Source organism: Anguilla rostrata, chromosome 6 (assembly GCF_018555375.3).
Source record: "Anguilla rostrata isolate EN2019 chromosome 6, ASM1855537v3, whole genome shotgun sequence".
Taxonomy (NCBI): domain Eukaryota; kingdom Metazoa; phylum Chordata; class Actinopteri; order Anguilliformes; family Anguillidae; genus Anguilla; species Anguilla rostrata.
Window position 1 is genome coordinate 54,638,887 of NC_057938.1, and position 22,605 is coordinate 54,661,491.

At 45.0% G+C, this 22,605-nt stretch overlaps 1 protein-coding gene across 1 annotated transcript in view; it reads left to right on the forward strand.

Annotated features, from left to right (window-relative positions):
- otofa (otoferlin a) overlaps positions 1-22,605 on the forward strand; it is a 92,610-nt gene that overhangs the window by 9,349 nt on the left and 60,656 nt on the right. The window contains 2 exon segments of the mRNA XM_064341256.1: positions 9,919-10,007; positions 19,920-20,019. Coding sequence (XP_064197326.1) covers positions 9,919-10,007; positions 19,920-20,019 — 189 coding nt within the window.

The window sequence follows — 22,605 nt, forward strand, 5'->3', positions numbered from 1 at the left end:
TTCCTTTCTAAATGCCAAGATGGTTAATTTCGTTAAATTCTGTGTGTGTGATTTCAGCAAATGAACCTTGAGACTCTTAATTCGCTTCGTGAAACTGAAAAAGTGTTTATCCCAAAATCGGGATTATAGTAGCTTTGTCACATGCTTGAAGCATGGCCCAGGTAGACATTTACGGAATGTACACGACTGACAAACCGCCAAACACGTCTGACAGATTGAATGTTTGCCGGTTAAGGTTAGCTAGCTAGTCAAATGGCTTGGTAGCCGAAGTTGCGAACTGTTTTAGCATAGGCTACTACTGGACTACCAAATATAGCAAGCTGATTACGCTTTCTGCCAACTAATTATTTGGTTAAGTAGGCTAAAGGAAATAGTAAAAATGACTCGGCTACCGAAAAACTTAAGAGGAGGATTATTTTATGGTCGTCTAGTGCAGCTGTAAATAGCACACGCCATAATTAAATCACCACGAAATGGGATGCTTGCATTTTCAGACTTAGCACAGGCGGACCGTAGCCGGCGCCGCAATGTCAAGGCCAAGAGACGCCACCGCCCACCCCAGTGACCATAGACTGTAGCCCCTACTATAGCTCAGTCCTCCGCAGTAATCCGGAAGTGACGCAAGCTGTACCTCATTGGTCCAGAACAAATATTGGCACTGTGCCCAAATGACGCAATAAATCATGAAATCGACCCATGGACAGTCATAAGACCAATAAAATACACCTATTATGACTATTTGTTCTTGTGAGAAAAAATTATTGACTTTGTATTTTGATCGCATTTGTACCGTAGACTTACATGGAAACCGGATATGAAAACACCTATACTGGAGCCATCCGTAGTGGCGCTAGTGAGCAACCAGGAACTACAACACCAGGAAATGAGCTTCAAAAACGAAGTCTGGTTTTGGCCGCTTGGTCCTGCCACAACCCCGAGTCGCCAGCCATTCTCTAAAAAAATAATAACAAATGAATGAATAAATAGGAGTGAGATAGGGGAAGGAATCATTCTGCTTGGCAGCTTGTTTCCTCCTCATCCTCTTCCTTCCATCCTTCTTTCTTTCCTTCCTTCTTTCTTCTTTCCCTACTCCTTCCTTTAGACTTCAACTGTCCTAACAGGAAAATAAACACCTCTTACAGCCGGTTCAACTTCGATGGCTTCAATTTAAGTTGGCCGGAGGGAATTTTAGGTGCTCCCATTGCGTCCTGTTCTGTGGAATTTTTGTCAGCTGCAAAGGCCGTGGGGATGATGCCTTAGTGAACCCACAGCTGAGATCAGGGGACAAGATGAGCTGATGCCAGTCCCACGACTTTCCCAGCGAGGAGTAGTTCTTAATGCTTAAATTAATTGTGTCGTGACTCAGACTTCATGAAGGGATGCTGCCTAAATCTAAAACTATTCATAATTCATCACCAGCTTGTGTGTTACAATCAGGCATATGCTGATTCATTCTTCCAACCAAACCCCCCCCCCCCCCAAGCAAACATGCATGCATGTTCTCTTTGCTCATTCTCATGCTTGCTCTCTCGCTCTCTCACACACATGCTCACACACACACAAACACACACACTCTCACGCATACACATGCATGCACTCACACACACCATCATGTTGCGATTTAATTCAGCCTGGGAGAGCTATGAATAGCCTGAATAGCTATGTCCAATTAATTCTCTCTGTTCGGAATCCCCATTTTAAAATAACGAGGAGAAACTGGCAAAGCCTTGTTTCTGCCAAAACCATATTTATAGACCCCCTTTCGGTGATGCTTAAGGGAGTGTAACAGACTCCCCTTTAATTAGGGGTAGATAAGAGGTAAAAAAAAGAATAGGAGGTAGTTTAAGTATTTATTTTATGTCAAAAAAAGGAATTCTTTTGGGCTCGTGTCCAATGTTAGCAGACAGGGGAACCTCAGTTGACTCTGTCTTTGGGGGTTATCCTCAGCAGAGTTTGGTCTGTAACTTATGGCCGTAGAGCCAGGAGGAGCGGGGAGCTGTGGGCTGGATACTCTTTATGGGCATCATTGCGGTGGGTGGGGGGCTTTACACCCTGGGCTGCCGTTACAGGAAGTGAGGAATGAGCTGAATCCAGGGCTTCCTGTGATTGGGCCAAATCCCCTGTGTTCCCGTTGGAGGATTTCAGGCTGACTGTTCACGTCTAACTATCACGGGAAAAAAGCAGCTGTGTTTGTTTGCTTGTTTGTACTTTGTGTAATGCGGTTGAGGAGTTTTTGTGTTTTCCATTTAAAAGTGTGGCCCCTATAGGCCTAAGGGTGAGAAAAAAAATAATAAAAATTCCTGCAGAAAAAGCCTAGTCTCAGCTTCAGCCATTCGGGAGGCCATAACTGCTTCTCCAGGCATTATGATGTCACAGAGGGGGTTGTCACATGACTGCAGGTTGGCCTTCTATGGCCAGGTGAAGCCTGCAGGTCGGGTGTTAATCACGTTCGGTCTGTTAATCGCGGGAAATGACACAGCCTTCCCCCGGCGGCTGCCATGGTGCGATTCCCTGGCTTCCTTTAATCAGATAAAAAAGGAGATCAGGAGAGCCCCCCTCTCACTGTCCCATTCGGCTTTAGGACGGAACCTGTGTTCAATAATTCACAGGAAGTGTTTTCGGATGTCAGCTTCAAGAGGAGTGTGGGGCGGGGGGTTGGGGGGGGGGTCTATATTCTGGAGAATCCTTGGCTTTCCCCACCACCCCACCCTCTTAAAAGCAGACCATTTTGCATAATTTAGAGGAAAGAAGAAATGTAAGAGCCTTAGTAATGGGAAGGCTAACCAAGGCGGGACGAGCCCCTCTGCCGAATTCAGGATAGCCCGTGTTTTTAGGGTCTGGCCGATGGAGGTGCAGCACAGCCCGACCACGTGGGACATCATCCGTGCCTCGAGCGGAAGACCACGAGGCAAACGTTGCATTCGTTTTGTTTTTTTTTGTTTTTTTCCGAAAACCCGAGTTCCTGTCTTCCAGGCTGTTAATCTGGCCGTGGCAGTGCGTGTTCCTCGCCGGCGGCGTGTTTGAATGCTTCTCTCTGCGCTCTTTGATCTGGGAACCAGAATGCGAGTGAAAGGCGCTTCGCCCTCTGCCCACGCAGCAGCCAATAGGAGCTGGGCTCATCTCCCAAGTTTTCATTGTGTGCAGGTGCGCCCCCTCGCTGGGCTTCACTCTCAAAGCCAAGCGCTGCAGTATGAATTCTCTGAGGAATTCCGTTGTTGTCAATTTCACATTACATATATATATATTTTTTTATATATACTTTTATTTTTGTGGTTTGGAGAGTTTTCTTCCCCTTGAAGGAATCCAGTGGAAATTTTTCAAATAACGTTTCGATTTGCTAAATATATATCTATTATTAATAAGTGTTTTACCGTATGAGCAGGTCCTAATATGAAAACAACCGGGTGAGCTCAGGACCAGGTGAATGATTTTTATTTTCATTTATTTAGTTGTTTTTTTTTTGCTTAATGCTACATGCATTTCAGCATCATGAATTTAGTCGCTACATTCTGAAAGGTACTCAGCATTTTTAATAGAGGCCCAAACAGCCAAATGTTTCGGGCCATCGTCTTCATCAGTGAAGTGCATTAGTGAGTTTAACATGTCTGGGCAACAGACTGAAAACATTTGATTCAATTCCTAGCAGAGAAAAAGGGCCCCAAGCGAGCCGTGGTTTGTTCTGTGAAAGCACCGTTCTGTCTTCATTGATTTAGAATAATCAGTATTTAATAAGTAATTCCTTTGATAAGTGTTTTTTTCTTCTTCCTGGAATATGGGGAGCAGTTATCACGACTGCCTCCAAATTGCAAAAAAGAATTGTCAGCAAGGTTCTCATTAAATTCTGTGCTGAAATAGATTCATAGATTTTTGTTGCATTACGGTCCTGTTCTTTTCAGTACAGACACAGAAGACCAAACGTGAAAAGTGCAGTTAAGAGGCATAGTGGTTGGAAGGCCGAGCCTTGTGACGTAGAGGTTGCAGGTTTGAATCCAAAGTAGGACACTGCTGGTATAAGTTTCTCTGGCAAGGGGCAGCTGTGAATTTAATAATGATAGAAAAGTTAAAATGCAGTAATTCTCTATTCTAAATGGGACACAGGATCATTTGGACAGAAATGCTTTTTTTGCCATTTGTGTGTGTAGAGAAGACCTCGTTTCGAAAATGCAATTAGAAGCTTATGATCTGGATGCAGATAGGCCATTCTGGTGCAAGATGATAGGCCCAAGTCAGGTGATCCTAAGAGCTGATGTCAGCTTTGAATATGACACAAGATGATATAACCCTTAAATAGTGATCTTCAGATCTTGCCAGTTCTTGGCTTATAATTAGTTGATCAGCTATCCAATGTTTCTGCAATGTCTTAATTTTACCACTAGATGGCAAATAGGATGAACAAGGAAATGAGTAGTCGCAACCCCTAATTACTGTGTGTTCCCTTATTTGTGCCAAAAGTCAAAACAACAACTGACACAACAAATAATTAATTAGCTTAGGCAATGTGCGCTGAAAAGGACATTCTGTACAATTGGTGTCTTTTTTTAAGGTTTTGTTTTAACAGTATACTCCCTTATTCAGAACCTCACACAACTGATTTACACGTTAGCCAGATGTATATTTAACACTGCGTTAAATTATTCAAAGGTACAATGACTGTACCCCGACATGAATTTGAACCTGCAACATCTGAACTGCAAGCCCAAGCAACTGACATTATATTACAGTACAACTTAGCCTCTACAGTATAATTACAGTATTTCAGTACCACAGACAGCTCCGAAAACAAGCATGGTTGGTGAGCTGATTTGCTGCAGGGCTGCCCAGCCCTGTTCCTGGAGATCTACCGTCCTGTAGGTTTTCTGTCCAACCCTAACAAAGCACACCTGATTCCAATAATTAGTCGCTCAACGAGATCTCTAGCTGCTGAATGAGGTGTGCTTCATTCGGGTTGGGTTACAGGATGGTAGATCTCCAGGAAGAGGGTTGGGCAGCCCTGCTCTATGGTGTTTTACTATATTTCAGCACCATGGACAGCTCTACTCAGAAATAAGCGTGATTGGTGAGCTGGTCTGTGTGCTGACGTGTCACTCTGTTCATTTAGCTGCACAAAAAAATGTATTTTTAAAGACAGCTGGTGCAGCTCTTAACTTTCTTTATTTTTCATGAGTTCAATTTTAATTTATTGCGCATATGCATTTCAACAAAGTCTTCCTCATCAACAATATGCTTTTGTTTAATGACAGCCTGGCCATGACAGTTTTTTTTTCTTAAGCCAGAGTGACACACACAGCTTATATAAAAGTTTCATACCGTTGGGTAGTCTTCTCAAGGGAGTGCCGAACTCCTCTCAAAGAAGTAGTCTGCTACCAGTTTCAATTATTTATTGATTTGTGTTTCAACTAAGTTGCCTTCTCAGAACAAGGCTTTTCAGTGAGGACCCACTGCACAGTCCTCCTGCAATAAAAGCCGTTTAAATCTAGGACTGTACAGGCGAAAGGAGTCTGACGAATATCTGAAAAAATAAAACTGTACACAGTCGCAGTGATTATCCCGCTGATTAAAAAAACTTATGGTTATATCAATTCTGTATTCCTTTTGAGACGGTTACCATGACAACGAAGCACCATCCAGCCCTCCTACCTCAGGCCAGGTGCTGAACCTGGAACCCGGAGTCCTAATTTTTTTTTTTTTTTTTTGTGGACCCGCTGGGTGTTTATTTGATAAGCCAATATAAGTGACAAAATCAGTATATGAGGGGGGGGGGGGGGTGGGCTATATATAAGATATATGGTATGAGAAAACATATTATGACTTCGTCTCCCTTTGGAGGTGGAAAAAAAATATTATTGTGACAGCAGCAGCAGTACCGTAGACTAGAATGGAGTAACTTTATTTTCCCCCCCGGGGGGAACTTCAGTAATGCCACGGTTCTTCCCCCGCCGTAATGGAGCGGAAAGCCCTGGTGCCTAACGACCCTGGTTCTGCTAGATTACACGTCGCACAGAGCGAAATTAAATGGCCTCCGAGACGACAGACTCTTGTGAATAGATGGCGGTTGTGGATAATTCTGCGAGACGGGTTAAGACTGGCTCGATGTTTGAAAGAGGTTGAGAGATGTTTTATTTTACTATGGCGCAGATTTTGACGTCATTGTGCTACCGTGGGTGTGGAGGGCGTGACAAATCCGCCAAGCTTCACGGGGCAGCGGCTTCATAGGGTCCTCATTAAAACTGCATTTTCATAAATCCCAAAAAGAGGCTCCCATCTTCGCTGGAAAATATTCTCCACTTCTTAAAACCCTTTGAACACCAGGTTTTTAGGAATGCCGTTTCAAAATTCTAAGCCAGGGTTCTAGAACCCCCTGCGATGCTTTCACTTACTGGTTGTGATTATGACATCAGCATTAGAATGTTCGGTTGAGAACGTTCTAATCACACATTTCTAATCTCACACCTTAAAGAGTTAATCTGTGCCAAAGCAAACAATGAAACCATGTTTTTTTTTTATACCAGTAATCCCCCTATGAGGCGGAGCAGAGCGTCGCAGCGGAAGGCTGCCTCACTGTTGCTTTGTAACGGTTTTTAAATTGTGATGTCACAGAAGCTCCCGTCGAGAAAACCCCAGAGCCGGCTGCTGATCTCACCGAGTCATTTCCTCATCGGTGTACCAATGACAGCGGTGGCTGTATCGATGTTTCTGTCGCAGAGATTTACGACGGTCAATAACACTAAGTTACAACACGGAGGGGGGAGGAAACACAAGAACACACTGGGGGCCGATAATGGGGGTGATGTGTGTGTGTGTGTGTGTGTGTGTGTACACTTCAATAACAACACAGTAGGGTTTCTGTATCACTTCCAATATCCGGTTTAAGGCGTGCTAAATGTCTTGCTCTGTTTGCGAAGACGAGCCGTCAGTGTCCTGGCTGATTTTACCCCTTGGAATGGATGATAGAAGATCACTGGCCATGTCAGTACATGGGAGAATGCTGTGTGCACTTTGTCAACAAAAAAAACCTATAACCAAGTGCGTAAAAACTGAAATAATTAACATGAAATAATGAACATACTGTGTATGAGAGGATGAATGAGCAGCCTGACCGGCTGTGAGCTGCTCAGCGGGTCTGTGCTGCAGTGGGAGTGATGGAGAGCAGCTCTATGAAGGGCTGAGATCCCGCCGTCCCGCTCGCGCCTGATTGGCTGATGACTCCGTGTGCCCGCTGAGCTTCGGAGCGGCTCCTCGCTTTCCCCCGTTTCCCGCCGGCGGGCTCCGGGACGCAGCGCCGCGCCGCCATCCGCCATCTGGCCGCCATTAGCGCTGGCGGTAGGATTTTAGGGTTTGCCGTTTCCCCCTCCCCCCCACCCCCCCGTTGGCTTGTTTCTGCTGAGCTGAGTAGCATCCCATCCTCTGCTACTTCAGCACCCTCCACCTGTCACCCCCCCCCCAAACCCCCCTCAATCGGTCTTCCGCATGCGCCCCCCGCCCCCCCCCTTCCCCCTGGCTCATTCCAGCCAAACTGAGTAGCATCCCCCACCTGCTGCGCCCCCCCCCCCCCCAAACACAGTGGCCCACCCCTTCCCCTTCTCAGGACTTTTTTGACGCCGGTGCTCTGGGACACTTAACGCTCTCTGAGGTACTGGCTAAAATCATCTGAGCAGGGCTGTCGCTCAGACACAAGGAGAAAGGAAATATGCCAATTGTTCCTCCTTTCCAGCCAGTGATGTATAGATCCTTTGGGTCCAGGACAAAGGCTCGTTATTCTGCTTTATTCTGAGTGAGGAACCAATGTTTGGGGCATGCTGCTCCCCTATCCTGCCTGGTACAGCATGTTTTCATTTATTTACTTTTTTATGAAATGCTTGCAATGTTGAAGAAATCTGCCATTTCAGCACTTTTCACTTGCAACATTTGTAACCATCAGGGGATGTCGGCAGTTGGTTTGCACGCGACATGTGACATGGCTTATCCAGGGAACACTACACGCACTCTAAAACCCATTTGGGGAACAGCCTCTGTGATGGACGATCTATCTGGAATGTTCCGGGAGTCTTGAATTTTTGCTTCTCTTTTTTTTTTTTTTTGCTCCTAGTTCTGCCCTTTTTTCGCAACATCTGCAGTTTCTGCAGCAGCCCCCTCCGCCCCCCCCCCCCCCTTTCCCCGCAGGTAGGGGGAAGTCGATTAACCGCTTAAACATGTCTTTCCGCTTTTTCGGGAAGAGCGCCGTTTAAGGATTCCACCGGGGGTTGGGGTGGGGGGTGAGGGTGAGGGGGGGGTGGTGTGTAATTAGGGGTGGGGGGTGGGTGGGGGGGGCTGTAGATGTGTAATTAAGGGCGGTTTTGTTTCCCCGGGCTGTTTGGCACTTTTCTCCTCGCTTGACGGTGTGGGCGTCGCCCCGGGACCGCTGGCTGTCGCTGCGGAGTACCCCAGCCATATGGCGACCGCTGGAGCCTGTCACCTCCGCAGGGTGATGGATTACACCTATCAGCACTCAGGGCCCCAATCGTAGCCCCGCCCACTCGCATAATACCATCAGTCCCCACATCCTGTCAAACAAAAAGTGAAGAAAAACTAAAGCATCTGATAAAGGTTCCTGCATAACAGCTACATAGGAGCTTCATAAGCTTTGTATAACGCCTGTATGAGCTGTCATTTCTAATCAAAGCCAATGTCGTCTGGCAGCAAAGCTGTTCTTATAAGCAGGTGAAGGACACAGTGCCACTGGTTCGCAGTCCCCTGATCCAATGAGCTTGTTGCTTATTCATTGCATTCACCAATCATGTCACATGTCACTGGAGACTGTAGAAAGATTAGGTGTTTGAAAAGGAACTGGCTCTGAAATGCCAAGGAGCTTACTTTTCTGCTTGGCTTTCATTCATAATTAAATTTAATTTATGTGCTTTATGTTTGTTTTTTTTTACCCACAAATGCAGTGTGGGGAGCTGGGATGAAGGAAATGAACTGAATTAAAAGGTTCTATTTGTGTTATGGAAAGCTTGATTTTATTTGTTAGTCAACGTTAAGGGCAATTATTGATCTATGCCCAAGCCAAGGTATATCAACAATTTATACGTTATAAGTTAATTTTATATAACCTGAGATACCATTATATATTCCTCTGTGTTTTTCTCTGTAATTAATGTTTGGCTTCATAGAGATATGGAGTATTTTCAGTTTGGATTTTGCTCAGCAGTCAGGCGCCGTGTCGCCCATTCTCATTTCTCGTACAGCTGGACTCCTAATTAAAGTGTGTGCAGTTGAAGCGGGGCACAGCGGCAGTGTCCCGCTGGGATTGAAGCCGGCAACCTCCGGAGCGAGCGTGGGATTCCCATTGGCTTTGCCGTGCTGCCAGCCCTAGCCCACCTCTCTCTCTCTCTGGAGCGCTCGCGGAGCGGCAGCTGATGTGCCTGCGGGCGTCTTTTCACTGACGCGCTCAGCAAACCCTGAAAGCCCCCCCCCCCCCCGCTTGACAGATCAATGCTCGGCACTGCGAGGGAGAACATTACTGCAAAAAAACGAAATCCAATCCGAAACCCCGACTGGGGGCTGTGACGATATTGTGCCTGAACTAAAAAAAAAAAGAAAAACGTAAAAAAAATTAAATACAGTAGTTTGTGTTGGTTCCATTTTTTTTTTAAAAAACAACAAATCGAGTCATTTAATGAGCAGAACCAATTAAGGGAGCCTTGGCAGGGAAAATATTATTTTAATTTTTCCATTTAATTTCCGCTGTAGTTTTATGCCTTTTATGAGACAGGTGGGTATTTAAAAATATAATAAAATCGGCTGTTGGCTGATGACCCCTGCTGGTTGATCGTGCCTGAACTGATTGGTTGGTTAATATTGTCTATTGATCAATTAATAAGTGACTTGATTACCAGGTAATTAATTGTCTGTCTGTCTACCCCCGCCCCCCCCCCACAGACTTTCAGATGGCCAATCGCCAGCAAGATTGATGGCAACGAGATGTTGGAGATTCAAGTGTTCAACTACAGCAAAGTCTTCACAAACAGGTCAGTGGCGCAGGTTTCCGTCCAGCTTTCGCTGGATATCACAAATTGAGTTTCAGGACACGGGGTTCCCCATAGTGCTTGCCTGCCCTCACACATTTCCCAGCCTATTTAACCAATGCACAGCACCCACACTTCCAGCAATTACCTCAACAGACGCAGAGAAATCAATACCGATTATTAATTGGTTTCCTGTGATGTCACTTCCTGTATCTGCCTCCTGAAGATCTTTTCTAGTGAGGAGCCACTGTGTGTCATTAAGCCAATAGGCTTGCACTCGTTTTGAGGTGTGGGTTAAGCTGCTGAATCTGGCGATTTTTCTCTTCACCATTAAATCATCAACCAGTTATGACTGAAGCAATCAGGTGAAGCAAGTTAGGAGTCATTTGAATTATTTAATGGTACAGCTGAGTAAGCTGGAAAGCCAGAAAATCCCATCCCGTTCAAGGCCAGGTTTGCTGGTATTTCTGTATCTTATCCAAGAAAATATTTTCATAAAAAATGCAGACATTAAAATGCACACTCTGGTGAGGCTAAATATTCCGCGGCCGATTTTATTTCATTTTGCGTGCCTGTTCATAAATTTCCGACATACTGCAGTTTAATTTTTGAACAAATGGCCGACACCGGCGCACAGAAATCTGCGTCATGCCGTCGCTGATGAATGTAAGAATCGCTCATTTTTCACGGGTTTGGTGAACGCGTGGCAAACCGCGCGCCTCAGTGCGCTAACCTGGCGATGGCGGTACGCTGGGGCGATCCATCAGGCGTCCCTCGCCTGCCAAGCAGCGGTTCCAGTGCGCCGCACTTCTTACCGGGACCACGAGGGGCACGTTACCGGTTACAGATATCATGCATTTTCATTTCTTGCCTTTCATACTTTCTGAATATATTCAGCGTCTCAAAAACCTCCCTGTAGCACCATACAGCCGAAAGCAGAGCAGACCGTGTGCCCGCACTAGGTTGCGATGTTTTTGCTTGTGGTGTTCAACAAGGGATCCATGCGAATTGTACTTAGAATAATAATCGTGGAATGATGCAGTATTGATTAAACGCGAGGGCATTACATCGCCTGTTATGAGGTGAGATGATGTGACCTAATTGTGATCGTTTTATGACGTGTGGCTTTATCATCGATCAGATTTACCTGAGAGCGTGAGCACGAATGCAGGCACACGTTAATGTATCACATCGTAAATCATTTCCATGTGAATAAGTGTCTAGTCAGTGAAGTTTATAACTGCAGTGGAAGGACCCTACTGTTCGGAATGCAGCTGCAGCCTACATTCCAGAATCCTTTTTCTGGAGCAACCGTGTTTCGCCCGCTCATGGACTACACTTGCAGGTTGCAAATGGTTTGTGGCAAAAGGAGCTCTTGAATGAGCCAATTTGTTTTTATACCCCTCCGCCCTCCCAACTCCACTCCAAAAGCCACTGAACTATTCTGGGCTGCTCTTCTACGCATTTAACAAATGATTCATGAAAACCTGAAGTGAACAAGTGTTGTTTTTATGTAAGTTTCCATTTTAATATCTATTTTTTTGTTGAGATTTCACAAAGAATTCCTAATTTCCACCAATACCCCTCCCCTGTGTGAGTAGCTATTTCTTTCAATGCTCTGTGTGCGAGTAGATATGTCTGATTTCTCTGTGTGCGAGTAGATATGTCTGACTGCTCTGTGTGCGAGTAGTTGTGTCTCTGATCACTCTGTGTGTGAGTAGTTATGTCTCTGATCACTCTGTGTGTGAGTAGTTGTGTCTGATCACTCTGTGTGTGAGTAGCTATGTCTCTGATCACTCTGTGTGTGAGTAGTTATGTCTGATCGCTCTGTGTGCGAGTAGTTATGTCTCTGATCGCTCTGTGTGCGAGTAGTTATGTCTGATCGCTCTGTGTGCGAGTAGTTATGTCTGATCGCTCTGTGTGCGAGTAGTTATGTCTCTGATCACGTACGGGGCCAGTTGATTTCAGTTCAGTGCAGAAGCTGAGAAGCCTGGGCGATGATCTTATCTCTTGGCCGAGTTTCTGCTCCCCCCGGTTTCCAGAAAACTGAAAAATGAAAAACCGGGGTCTTCATCAATAATGGACGCAGCTTCGTAAGCCATACTGTACATATACATGCGGGCAGTATCGGGTGACAAAAGGCCTTTAATTATTCACCTCATCCATGCCAGCTTTGCACGTGTGGCCCCTTTAAGCCTGTCCGCCTGTCCGCGGGAAATTAATTAGCCTAGTAACTGATCCGTGGCGCGCTCTGGCGCAAGGAGGTCTGGCGGGCGTGACGCCGGGTCGACGCCACGCTTATCTCAAACCCCGACGCTTTCGATTCAGTCCCAGAGATAAAATAAAACAATGGCCGGCATTCAGTCAATGCATGTCTCTGAGCACTGGCTGACACATGATTTGACCTACACTAGTCTTCGCAAACAGTTCAGCAAGTTAGATTTGATGGTGAACTCGCTAAACTGGGTTTGTGGAAGGGAAATGTAAGCTTGTAAATTAAAGACACATGCATCTTTACTGAATATGTTAATACGTATGTATTTTTTATGAGGTATTCCTCAATTCCCTCTATGAGTTTAATGTATAATTCAATAATGTATAGTTTAATAATCTAGTTAACAAATCGTGCATCGTGTTGATATGTCCATACAATAACAGTATATATTACAAATTGTAATGACTTTATATGTTAGAGTACATACAGCATTACGCAGTTTTGGAGTAGTCTTAAGTCTTAGCCAGATTGATACAACGTTGTATTTTCCCCTCAGTATGAACTCCGGCTGAGCGCAGTTGTCACGCCGGTTTATGTTCAGTGAGCGATTTCATCGAAGCGGCTTCTGTTTACCCTGCGGGGGCCCAGGCGGGGGCTAGGCGGGGTTTCGTCTTCCTCTGTGGGGAGAGCTGCAGATAATAGCCTGTTATTGTGGGTACTGGGCGCTCTTTGAAAGGCCGCCCTCCCTCGCTGTTTGTTTGAGCAGGTAAACACACGACCGACCGGCCGGCCGAGTCACGTTCCACCTCCCGTGCTAACGTGGCGGTCTCGGGGGGGTGACGCACGGGGTCGGCAGCTCAAACAGTCGCCATTTTGTGGCTGTCCGTGGCCCCCGCGATGGAGAGGGCCCGCCTGCCTGTCCTTTTCATAGGGGCGACATAGCTCAGGAGGTAAGACCGATTGTCTGGCAGTCGGAGGGTTGCCGGTTCAAACCCCGCCCTGGGCATGTCGAAGTGTCCTTGAGCAAGACACCTGACCCCTAACCCCCAACTGCTCTGGCGAATGAGAGGCATCAATTGTAAAGCGCTTTGGATAAAAGCGCTATATAAATGCAGTCCATTTACTATTTACCATTCATTGAGACCATCACCGGTGGCTGATGAGGCCAGGTTCAGATCACGGCCCAGCTCAAGGAACGCAACGCTGTCTGATGGAACTGGTCCAGTGGGAAAAACCCGCAGGGTAAATGCACCGGTCTGTTGCTCTGTTTGGACCTTAGCTGTCCGTCTCCCCGCACTTGATATGGGGACCGCCTTAATTCTGAAATCTTCCGGTGTCCCCACCGTAACCGTGATCGTAATTACTGGCTTTTAAAGGTTCCTTCTGATCTCAAGGCTCTCAAAACTCATCATCGTTTCTTTTTTTCGAGCCTGATCATCGTCTCCTCCCTCCGCAAAGCCTCCATCCCCACCACTGTAAAGTAGTATCTCTCCCGACTGTCTTTGAATAGCGTTGTGAGTCAATACATGCTTCTCTTTGATGTCGTCTGCGACCTCCCCCCTCAAGGGATGAACATCCCTGAAGATTAAAGATAATCAAGAAAGACCTGTTGAGACCTAGAAAATCGTAAAATCGCGAATGCACTCCTGGTATATACTGTGGAGGTGGCTGTGTTTAAGATTAGTGGAGGTATTCCCAACTGCCTTCCCTTATTAGGCTACATTTTCATATGCTCATAGATATTTAATGTTTTTTTTTTATCCTTAAGAATTTCTCTTGAATTGCAGTTGTATAATCCAGTGCAAGGATACAGTTATGTAACCATGGTAACACAGATCGTGGTATGTTTTTTTGTTTTTTTTTTGCTTTATGAATCTTTTAACTCTGAGTTGAGCTCAGAATGTCTGTGCAGGATGAGCCATTCATTTTTCAGTTTGTTTTGTGCTCCTGGTGTCGTCAACAAATGTTGTCTTGTTTTATTTGTTGGATATATATCAAAATAATATGCTCTTGATGCCATGAAGTTCTCTTCAACATCGTCAAAAAGAACCTCATCGCCTACCTTAATGTTCATTTGCTGAATGACTTTCAGAAAAATGTTCATTTTCTTTAAAGTACAAGAGCATTATATATATATATATATATATATATATATATATATATATAAATAAATACTGCATAATGAAATTCAAGGTTGACCCAGAAACACTAAGTTGAAAAGGAAAGACCTCTTAAATTATGGAACGACTGAACATAAATTGTTTGTCAGGCCAAGAGGGAACAAAAAAAATCAATAATGAATGTTCTCTTTTCAAAGCATAATCACAAGCCTGAACATGATACAAACCTGCCATTAATTATTAAGATCACCACCACAATAAGCAGCCATAAATTGAGTGCTGCGTCATCCACTTCAGACGAGAGAAACGTGGAGGCGACTGATTATGATTATGATTATGATGAGTCCTCAAACGAATGCGAGGGATATGGGGAAAGGATAGATACTGTGTTTTGTTTCCACATTTTTGTTTTGTTTTGAGCTGCAAGACAGCAATTCAGGCATACTGACACGCAGGCTATTATAAAAGACTTGCAGACTTAGCATTGCTAGCGTAAAAAAGACTACAATATAACTAGAGAGGGAAGTTATGCACAGTACTAGCAGTGTGTGTTCTGGCTTGGAGCATTCAAATGTGAGTGTGATGTGGGGTGTGTGAATTAAAAATCAAAATGCCTACTTTTATTTTAGGAACTTTTATTTGAACATGAAGACAAGCTCATCAATGCTCACCATTAACCTGCAAGCCAGATCAGGGGTGTCCGATCCTATTCTAAAATCTCTTACTCTTATTCTGTGGTGGATGCAGGTGTTTGTTTTAATCCAGCACCCAGCCATTTTGAATCATGTATATACTGTAGAAATATATCAGAAAATATAGAGATTACTGGCGTTTTGGGAGTGAGATGATTCTGAACATCACCCACAGCAGGGGCACTGAGTACTGCAGGTGTTCAGTCTCCCCCTCTAATCGGGACTGGTTTTAAACCTGAAGCACCAGGTGAGCTAAACCTCAGTGGCATCAATCAGTGGCATCAGCCAGGTAATTAACTGTGGGGTAGCGGAGAGAGAGCCAGCAGTGTTAGAGGCCCAGAGGAGTTTGAGTATCGCTGCTCCACAGAATGAATTATTCAGCAAAAATTGACAACATGTTGGCATGTGTTGGAAAAACGAAACATATTTCGACCGTCTCATTATGTATTCAAACATATTGCTCTGTGTTTTGATGTGTATTTACCGTACGTCACATGATTTAAATTGACGAAGTGTGACGTCTCATTAAATTCCTTTTAGCAGCTAGAGCGAAATCGAAGATCGATGTTGTAACTTCATTGTGATTTTTTTGTTTTTTTTGTTTTGTTTTTTTGTTGCTGTGGTAATATTTTCATATGGAGCGCATAAAAGCCTGCTGAAGGTAATTACGGGACATTGACTAATTAAATCGATTTAAACAGGAAACCACTGGCCGAGTGGAGATCCTTATTCTTAGTAAGTGCCCTTTATAATGACAGAAAAACGGTGTGAGTCCAGGTCCAGCATAAATCCAGGTCTGGTGTTAAAGTGCATTCTCTGCAACCCTTCAGTCTTTCTTGTATGTGGGTGTGGACCCAGTACATTATTGTGTCTGCATATATGTTCTTACAGTGCCAGTTAAAGAATAATGACTTTAACCCTGGTGGTAAATCACCTCACCTTACATTTTGTACCGACTGGTATGCCTTTACTGAATTTTGTAGATTTAAGCATTATCTCCCCTTGTAGACAAAGTGACAAATGCACGGTCTGTTTGTACAGCACACGGTGTTGTACTTTGAACGATCTGGGAATAAAAATATGCAGAGAAGGCAAGATCTTGCTTGGCGTAGGAATACGGAGAGATTCTTGGAGCGTGTACGAGAGAGCTACAAATGATTCTGTGATTCATACGAGAGAGCTACAAATGATTCTGTGATTCATACGACAGAGCTACAAATGATTCAGTGATTTGTACGGGAGAGCTACAAATGATTCAGTGACTTGTACGACAGAGCTACAAATGATTCAGCGATTTGCACGGGAGAGCTACAAATGATTCAGTGACTTGTACGACAGAGCTACAAATGATTCAGTGATTTGTACGGGAGAGCTACAAATGATTCAGTGATTTGTACGGGAGAGCTACAAATGATTCAGTGACTCATACGAGAGCTACAAATGATTCAGTGACTCGTACGAGAGAGCTACAGATGATTCAGTGACTCGTACACAGTTTGTGCCCCCTGAATGTTTCATCATTTCGTCGATCAGTATTTACTCTTGAACAGTAGCTCTTACCAACACGTTGCTCTGCTGTGATTCGTAATCAGCCTGGAGGCTGCGGTGGTTTTCCGGGCCTAGTTTAAGCAAAACATGTCTCACACAGGGCAGAGATTAGGATCACAACGGAGCAAGAGGCTAAAATAAAAACAAGGCCAGGTCAAAACCTAGTATATGGCTGGACCGGCCGGCCGATGGTGTGACTTCATAACTCGGCCGACCAATGGTGTAACTTCATCACTCACTCAGTCACTCAGTCACAGACATTCGCGTTTGTAGGGCTGGCCCCGCTGTTGCGGTCCAGCCAAAAACTACTCTTAAATCTCTCTTTAAAGATTAAAACAGTTTCTGCCTCCTACACGATGCAGGGAAGGTTATTTCAGATCCTCCAGCGAAGGTCATGAGATCTTTGCTGCCGGTTCTAAGCTCTGATATTTCGGTTTGAGTGAGAGAGCCCACGTTCTGTGGTTAGAGTGACTGACGGTGCTTCAGAACTCCCCGAGTGGTATTTTGGAAATTTGGAGAGATGCTAAGCAGGGTTTTTCCCACACCGGAAACATTGTTTGCGCGGGATAAGAGCGGCCCTGGAATTGGTAATCTTAATTGTAGATTTATAATTATGTATTTATTTACTTTTTTGCGTATTCACATTATCAAGAGCGCAGACATCCTGCGGGTCAAACCACCCTTTCATTCAGCTTCCTCTCTGATTGGGCCTGAGTGCAGATCTGTCGTGGATCGTGGGGGGTGCGGGAGGGGGGGAGGGGGTGCAGGACCCTCCTCTCTCTCTCCCTCATTTCCCGTCCCACTTTTATAAAAGCATGACACACCGTGCGATGGCTTGTTTGGAAGGAGAAGAACGCGAAGAGCCAAGTAAGGGGGCGTTGGGGTGGGGGGGGGGGGTGTCAGGGGGAGGAGGGGTCGATGTGTGCTGTCGCCACGGGAGGTGTGGCCTAATCAGCCAAAAGTGCTTCAAAGTGCTTTTAATTCTGCGTGGCAAACCTGAGGGGAAATACATTTCAGCACCGAGAAACTTCTGGAATGTGGTCAAAAAACGGTTGCCCATTAGACACTAGGCCCAATGAATAACCTTCAGTTCTATAATGTAACCGCATTCTGCAAATGCTTTTAATAGCAGTATTAAAATAGCATAAATATTAAATAATTGCGGGTGATTCACATTCCTCTGGTTCCTCATGCATGCCTTTATTTTCAATATGGAGAAGATGATGCCCCCATTGGGAATAATGAACATCTGTTTGTTGTCAACAGATTGTGCATCCAAACACCATGAATCTGCATTTTTACTGACTTACCTGGAATGTAGTGTTGATTTTTGCTCTTATATAATGAATTATAAAAAACTTGTTTGTTCCCCTTCCCACAAAAAAATCTCTTAATATTCTGAAAGGGTAGGTCTCTGGTTGCTTTTAGTTAATGTAATTTGGCATGCCTAATATTCTCTCTCTCTGGGTAACAGAGACTCCTATCTCTATCTCTTTCTCTCAATCTCTCTCTCTCTCTCTCTCTCTCTCCTCTTTATAGGAGGTGTTTATTGTAGGTGTGTTTATTGCTGCATGTATTATTTTTACGGTCTTTGTTTAAAAAATTTAAATGCATGATTACCGTCAAATAAAACCAGAATAAAACACAACACACTCTTATCAGCAGCGAATGCCTTGAGTTGTCTGTTCTACTCGAGTTTGTGTGCAGTCAGTCTGTTTCTTTCAAGATATCTGACTGACCCCTGAGCCTCTTAAGATGCCTTGCAGAATCTTACATGAGAGCAAGAACATCATAATGAACAGATAAAACTGTACAGTCTCCCAAAACAAGAGCTTATGACTGCATGACCCATAGCCAATATTTCACTGTATTGGACTAAACAAACCGTTTACTTTTATGTATTTTTTTTTTTTACTGCATTCCACTACTGTTTCTGCTTTGCCCTTTCAAAAACATTTTGTTCTCCCTTGACTGATTTTATTATTTTTATATTTTTGTTTTTGTTTTCAGTCAGTTTTATTCCTGAAGGGAGTTCTTTTTTTAATAATGTGTTTGCACGTGGAACAATGTTACCGAACCACGGGCGAGGCGAATGGTGCGGTTGTGACAGTTTAAGGGTTTTAGTTTATCTGGGCAATTTGGGAGCAGCTCATAGGTATTTCTCTGGGATTGCCTCACACAATGTTGCATATGCACATAACACACTCTCTCTCACACACACACACATACCCAGTCCATGTGTTGGTGTTATGCAAATAGTTCTTCAAGAGTTGTTTTCTATAGCAATTCTTTTCAAGCACTTTTTTTTTTGGATCAAGGGTCACTATTTTATTTTTTCCCACACACTTAAATTGCAGTGTTGCTTCTGCATCCCACATAAAAATAAAATATTTTGGTTTGAATTTGGTGGCATCCAACCTTCTTCGCTGAACATTTTCGCTGCAATTTTTTTTAAACACACTCATAATTCAAAACCGCTCTGCTAAAAACGTTTTTCATGGACAACAGCAGAAATGTACCTCTAGATTTGGGAACTGATTTGGCATAGCAGTTTTTTGGGGCGGATATCAAACGGTATGTTATGTTGTCATGGCGACACCGTGAGTGCGCGGAGGGCGCCTTTCGACGGCGGTGTGATATTTTTGACGCGTCGTGGGCTTGGGCAAACAGAACGCCTCCGCGTCTCTGTCTACGCTTTTGTGTAATCAAGCTGCTTTCTTCTCCTAATCATCTGTACGAACAGCCAAAACTGCGCCAATGACAACAACAACCAGAGCTGGCAAGAGCTCCATAGACTGCTTTCGCTAGCTGTCCTCGCTCTCCTTTAAAAAAATTAATTAAAGTGTTTTAAAAAATTTGAAATGATTAAATAATTGTTCTTCTGGCCCAGAACAGTTTAACTATAAAAGGTGAAGCACAGGGTGCTTAAACACAATGTGCGCCAGGGTGGCCAGTCGGAGCAAGAAGCCACTTTAAAGGGGATTGTGGATTGTGGCATCTCATGGATGTGGAAAAATAGTATGCTGAAGTATTCTATTTTATAGTTAAGAATACGTATTGAAGTTTATATCTATCAGCGATGCTTATTTCAGCTGATCTGGATTAGGCTGCTCCTGCAGGTTGAGTTTCACAGGGCTTTCTGGCGAGTTGATTGATAATCCTTTGTATTCTTTGGCTGTCAAAAGGGGGAAGGCTATGGATGGATAAATTGGGCATGCATATTTAATGCTCGCTCTCTATCCCATAATTAGCGTCATCACATCTGTTCTGCGCGGTCTTTGAGGTGGCTTTGCGTATGTCGACACGGCAACAAAAGCTGAATTGGTCTCCCCCTCCGCAGGCTGATTGGAACGTTCCGGATGGTTCTGCAGAAGGTGGTGGAAGACGCCCAGCTGGAGATCTCCGACACCCTGATCGACGACAACAACACGGCCATACAGGTGAGCAGCGCCGTCCCCCCCCTCCCCTCCCCTCCCCCACCCCGTGCCAGGTGCAGTACCTGACGCCCAGCAGCTGTCGGGGAAACACTGGGGGATGCCTTCACAGCGAGCGTGCCCGACACGTCCCCAAGGTTCTCACACGCAGTTCTCCTTGCACTGGGCCTGTGTCCAGACAACAAAAAAAATCACATGTTCAAAAACCACATGTGAACACCCAACATGTGAAGACATGTGATCTATGAAAGCAATCCCACTTACAGGATGAGAGAAGAGAAAAGGCAAACTATGATATCTCACACGTCACCTGTTTCGTTCTGAGAGGGATTAGCCACAAACGCAAGCCCAACATTTCTCCCCCTCCCCACAACCACCACCACTGTGTCAAGGTGGATTTCCTGCTGGGGACGATGCCTATCCTACATGAGAAAGATACAGTGGGGCTGCCATGGCAACGCTTAGGAATCCGCTGTGGTGGGGGTGGGGGGGGGGTACTTACTCCTCAACTGTGTAAAAATTCATTATCTGTTTTATCACCATTCTTTATTTACACATTTTAGTTTTTAATTTTCTTACCGCTTGCCGTAGCGGGACGAGCGGTTTTCCTTCTCCAGTAAAGATTGAGTGAGCGAGGGTTCTTCACCTCTGCCCCCCCTGAGTAGCCCGTGAGTTTTACTACGGCTCTGGTGTAAACGCACGCTCCTTAGTCCTCTTTACTCTCTGCAGCTGCTGAAACTGCCGCACCAGCTTTGCTGTTCCCTGAGCAGATTAACCTGACGCACCGTTAGAAAGGAGAATTGCTTTTCTGCTTTAATAACTTTTTGGAGCTGATTGCTCAATACTTCATTTAGTCAGTCAGAAACTTATACGTTGTTGCAAAAAAACAATAAACTTCTTCCTCGTGGGCAGTGTTAAATTGCTGTGCAGCGTGGGGATTATTGAAAACTTTATTGTTTTATTTTATGCACACATGAAGGGAAAACGTAATTGGACGCAGTGAAGTGAAAATATGCCCGCAATAAAAATAAAAAAGTGATTACTGTTTAAACAGAGTTCATCACTGCCACTGCTAAGTATGAACCACCAGGGTGGACTGCAGGTTCTTATATTCCTTCCGTCCTTATTTCCGACTACTGGAGGTTCTGTTTGCTAGCTGGAGGTGCCAGCAGTTTATTGCAGATACAGAAAATCCATACCAATGGCGCAGTAGGGATTTTGGTCTCGACCCTTCAAAAATAAGGTGCGGTGAAATTAAATTTTAATGCTTTCGACCTCAATGGCAGGGCACAGCAGACTTGCAACGCTAAGAACACAGCTCAGAACCTGGTTAATCTAAAGAATCTGTGATGTCACTGTGGTGCAGAACATCTGGTAAACCTGAAGAATCTGTGATGTCACTGTGGTGCAGAACATCTGGTAAACCTGAAGAATCTGTGATGTCATAGTGATGCTGAGTATTTGTTGATCCTAAAGAATCTCTGATGTCACAATGGCAATGGAACAGTGGTGCAGCAAATGACACTCCATTTCCAATTAGGCATTGAGCAGATGCTTTTGTCTGGAGCAGCTTACAAAAGTGCAGCAAATGGAGGCAATGCCAAGTCAACAGTGTAACAACCAACTGTACAGAAAAATAGGGGGAGATATGGCACTTTGAGTAGCAGATGGGATTGAGCAAACAGAGTTCAGTGTTAGTCGAGCCGTGCAGTGTAAATAGGGCTGTTTTCAGAAGAACACAGACGGTGGCTTGGCCAAGGAATAGCTGAGAAAAGCTGCAGTAGCCTTCAGTGTTGGCGGAGTTGGGCGTGGAGAGTTGGCATTAGACGGTGGCTCGGTGCCTGCTGGTGTTGTTGTATCAGCCTGGCGCGGTTTGGCTCGGGCATCGGGAATCTCTCCCAGTAAGAGCCCAGTGTTTCGTGCCAGGGGGCACGGTCGTGTCCCCCCCCGCCCCCCATCGTTTACACGCTCTGGGAGATAGAGCTCTGAGTGTCTGTTCGGTAAATACTCTGAACAGTGTAAGCGATCCTGTTCCTTTTCCAACACCATCCACACACGGCTGAGGACACAGACGCCAGAGGCAAAATGTGCGTCGCTGTGGTTTCGCCCTGAATGCTACGTTCAGTCAAAAATAGCATGCAACCTTCGCTGTTGTTTGTCTGATGTCCAGTGTAATGTTGGATAAATATGTACCTGCGATGAGAGGCAGTGAAGAACGTGTTTGAGAGGTGCACAGTTGCTCCTGAAAGCACATTTTGCTCCTGAAAGTTAAGCACAGCACTGTTTCAGTTGATAAGGCAGTCCTGAAATGCTTCTCTCATCGTGAGCCGCAGGCTTCGTTCAAGCACAAAAAGGGTCCTGAATCGCAGCCAGATCTCCGAGTCGCAGCGGAAGTCACAGACACAGACACAGACTCAACAAGAGTGATTTCCCCTGCTGCTGCCAGCGGTGACCTTCTAACAGAGGGCTGGCCCGGCTGCGGGTTCGAACCTCGGGACTCAGCTCCCACGACACACAGCAAGCCGTGTGATTGGCCCGTTGAGCTGCAGATCAAGGCCCCCCAGCCCTGGGATTTAATCACACTGTTTACAG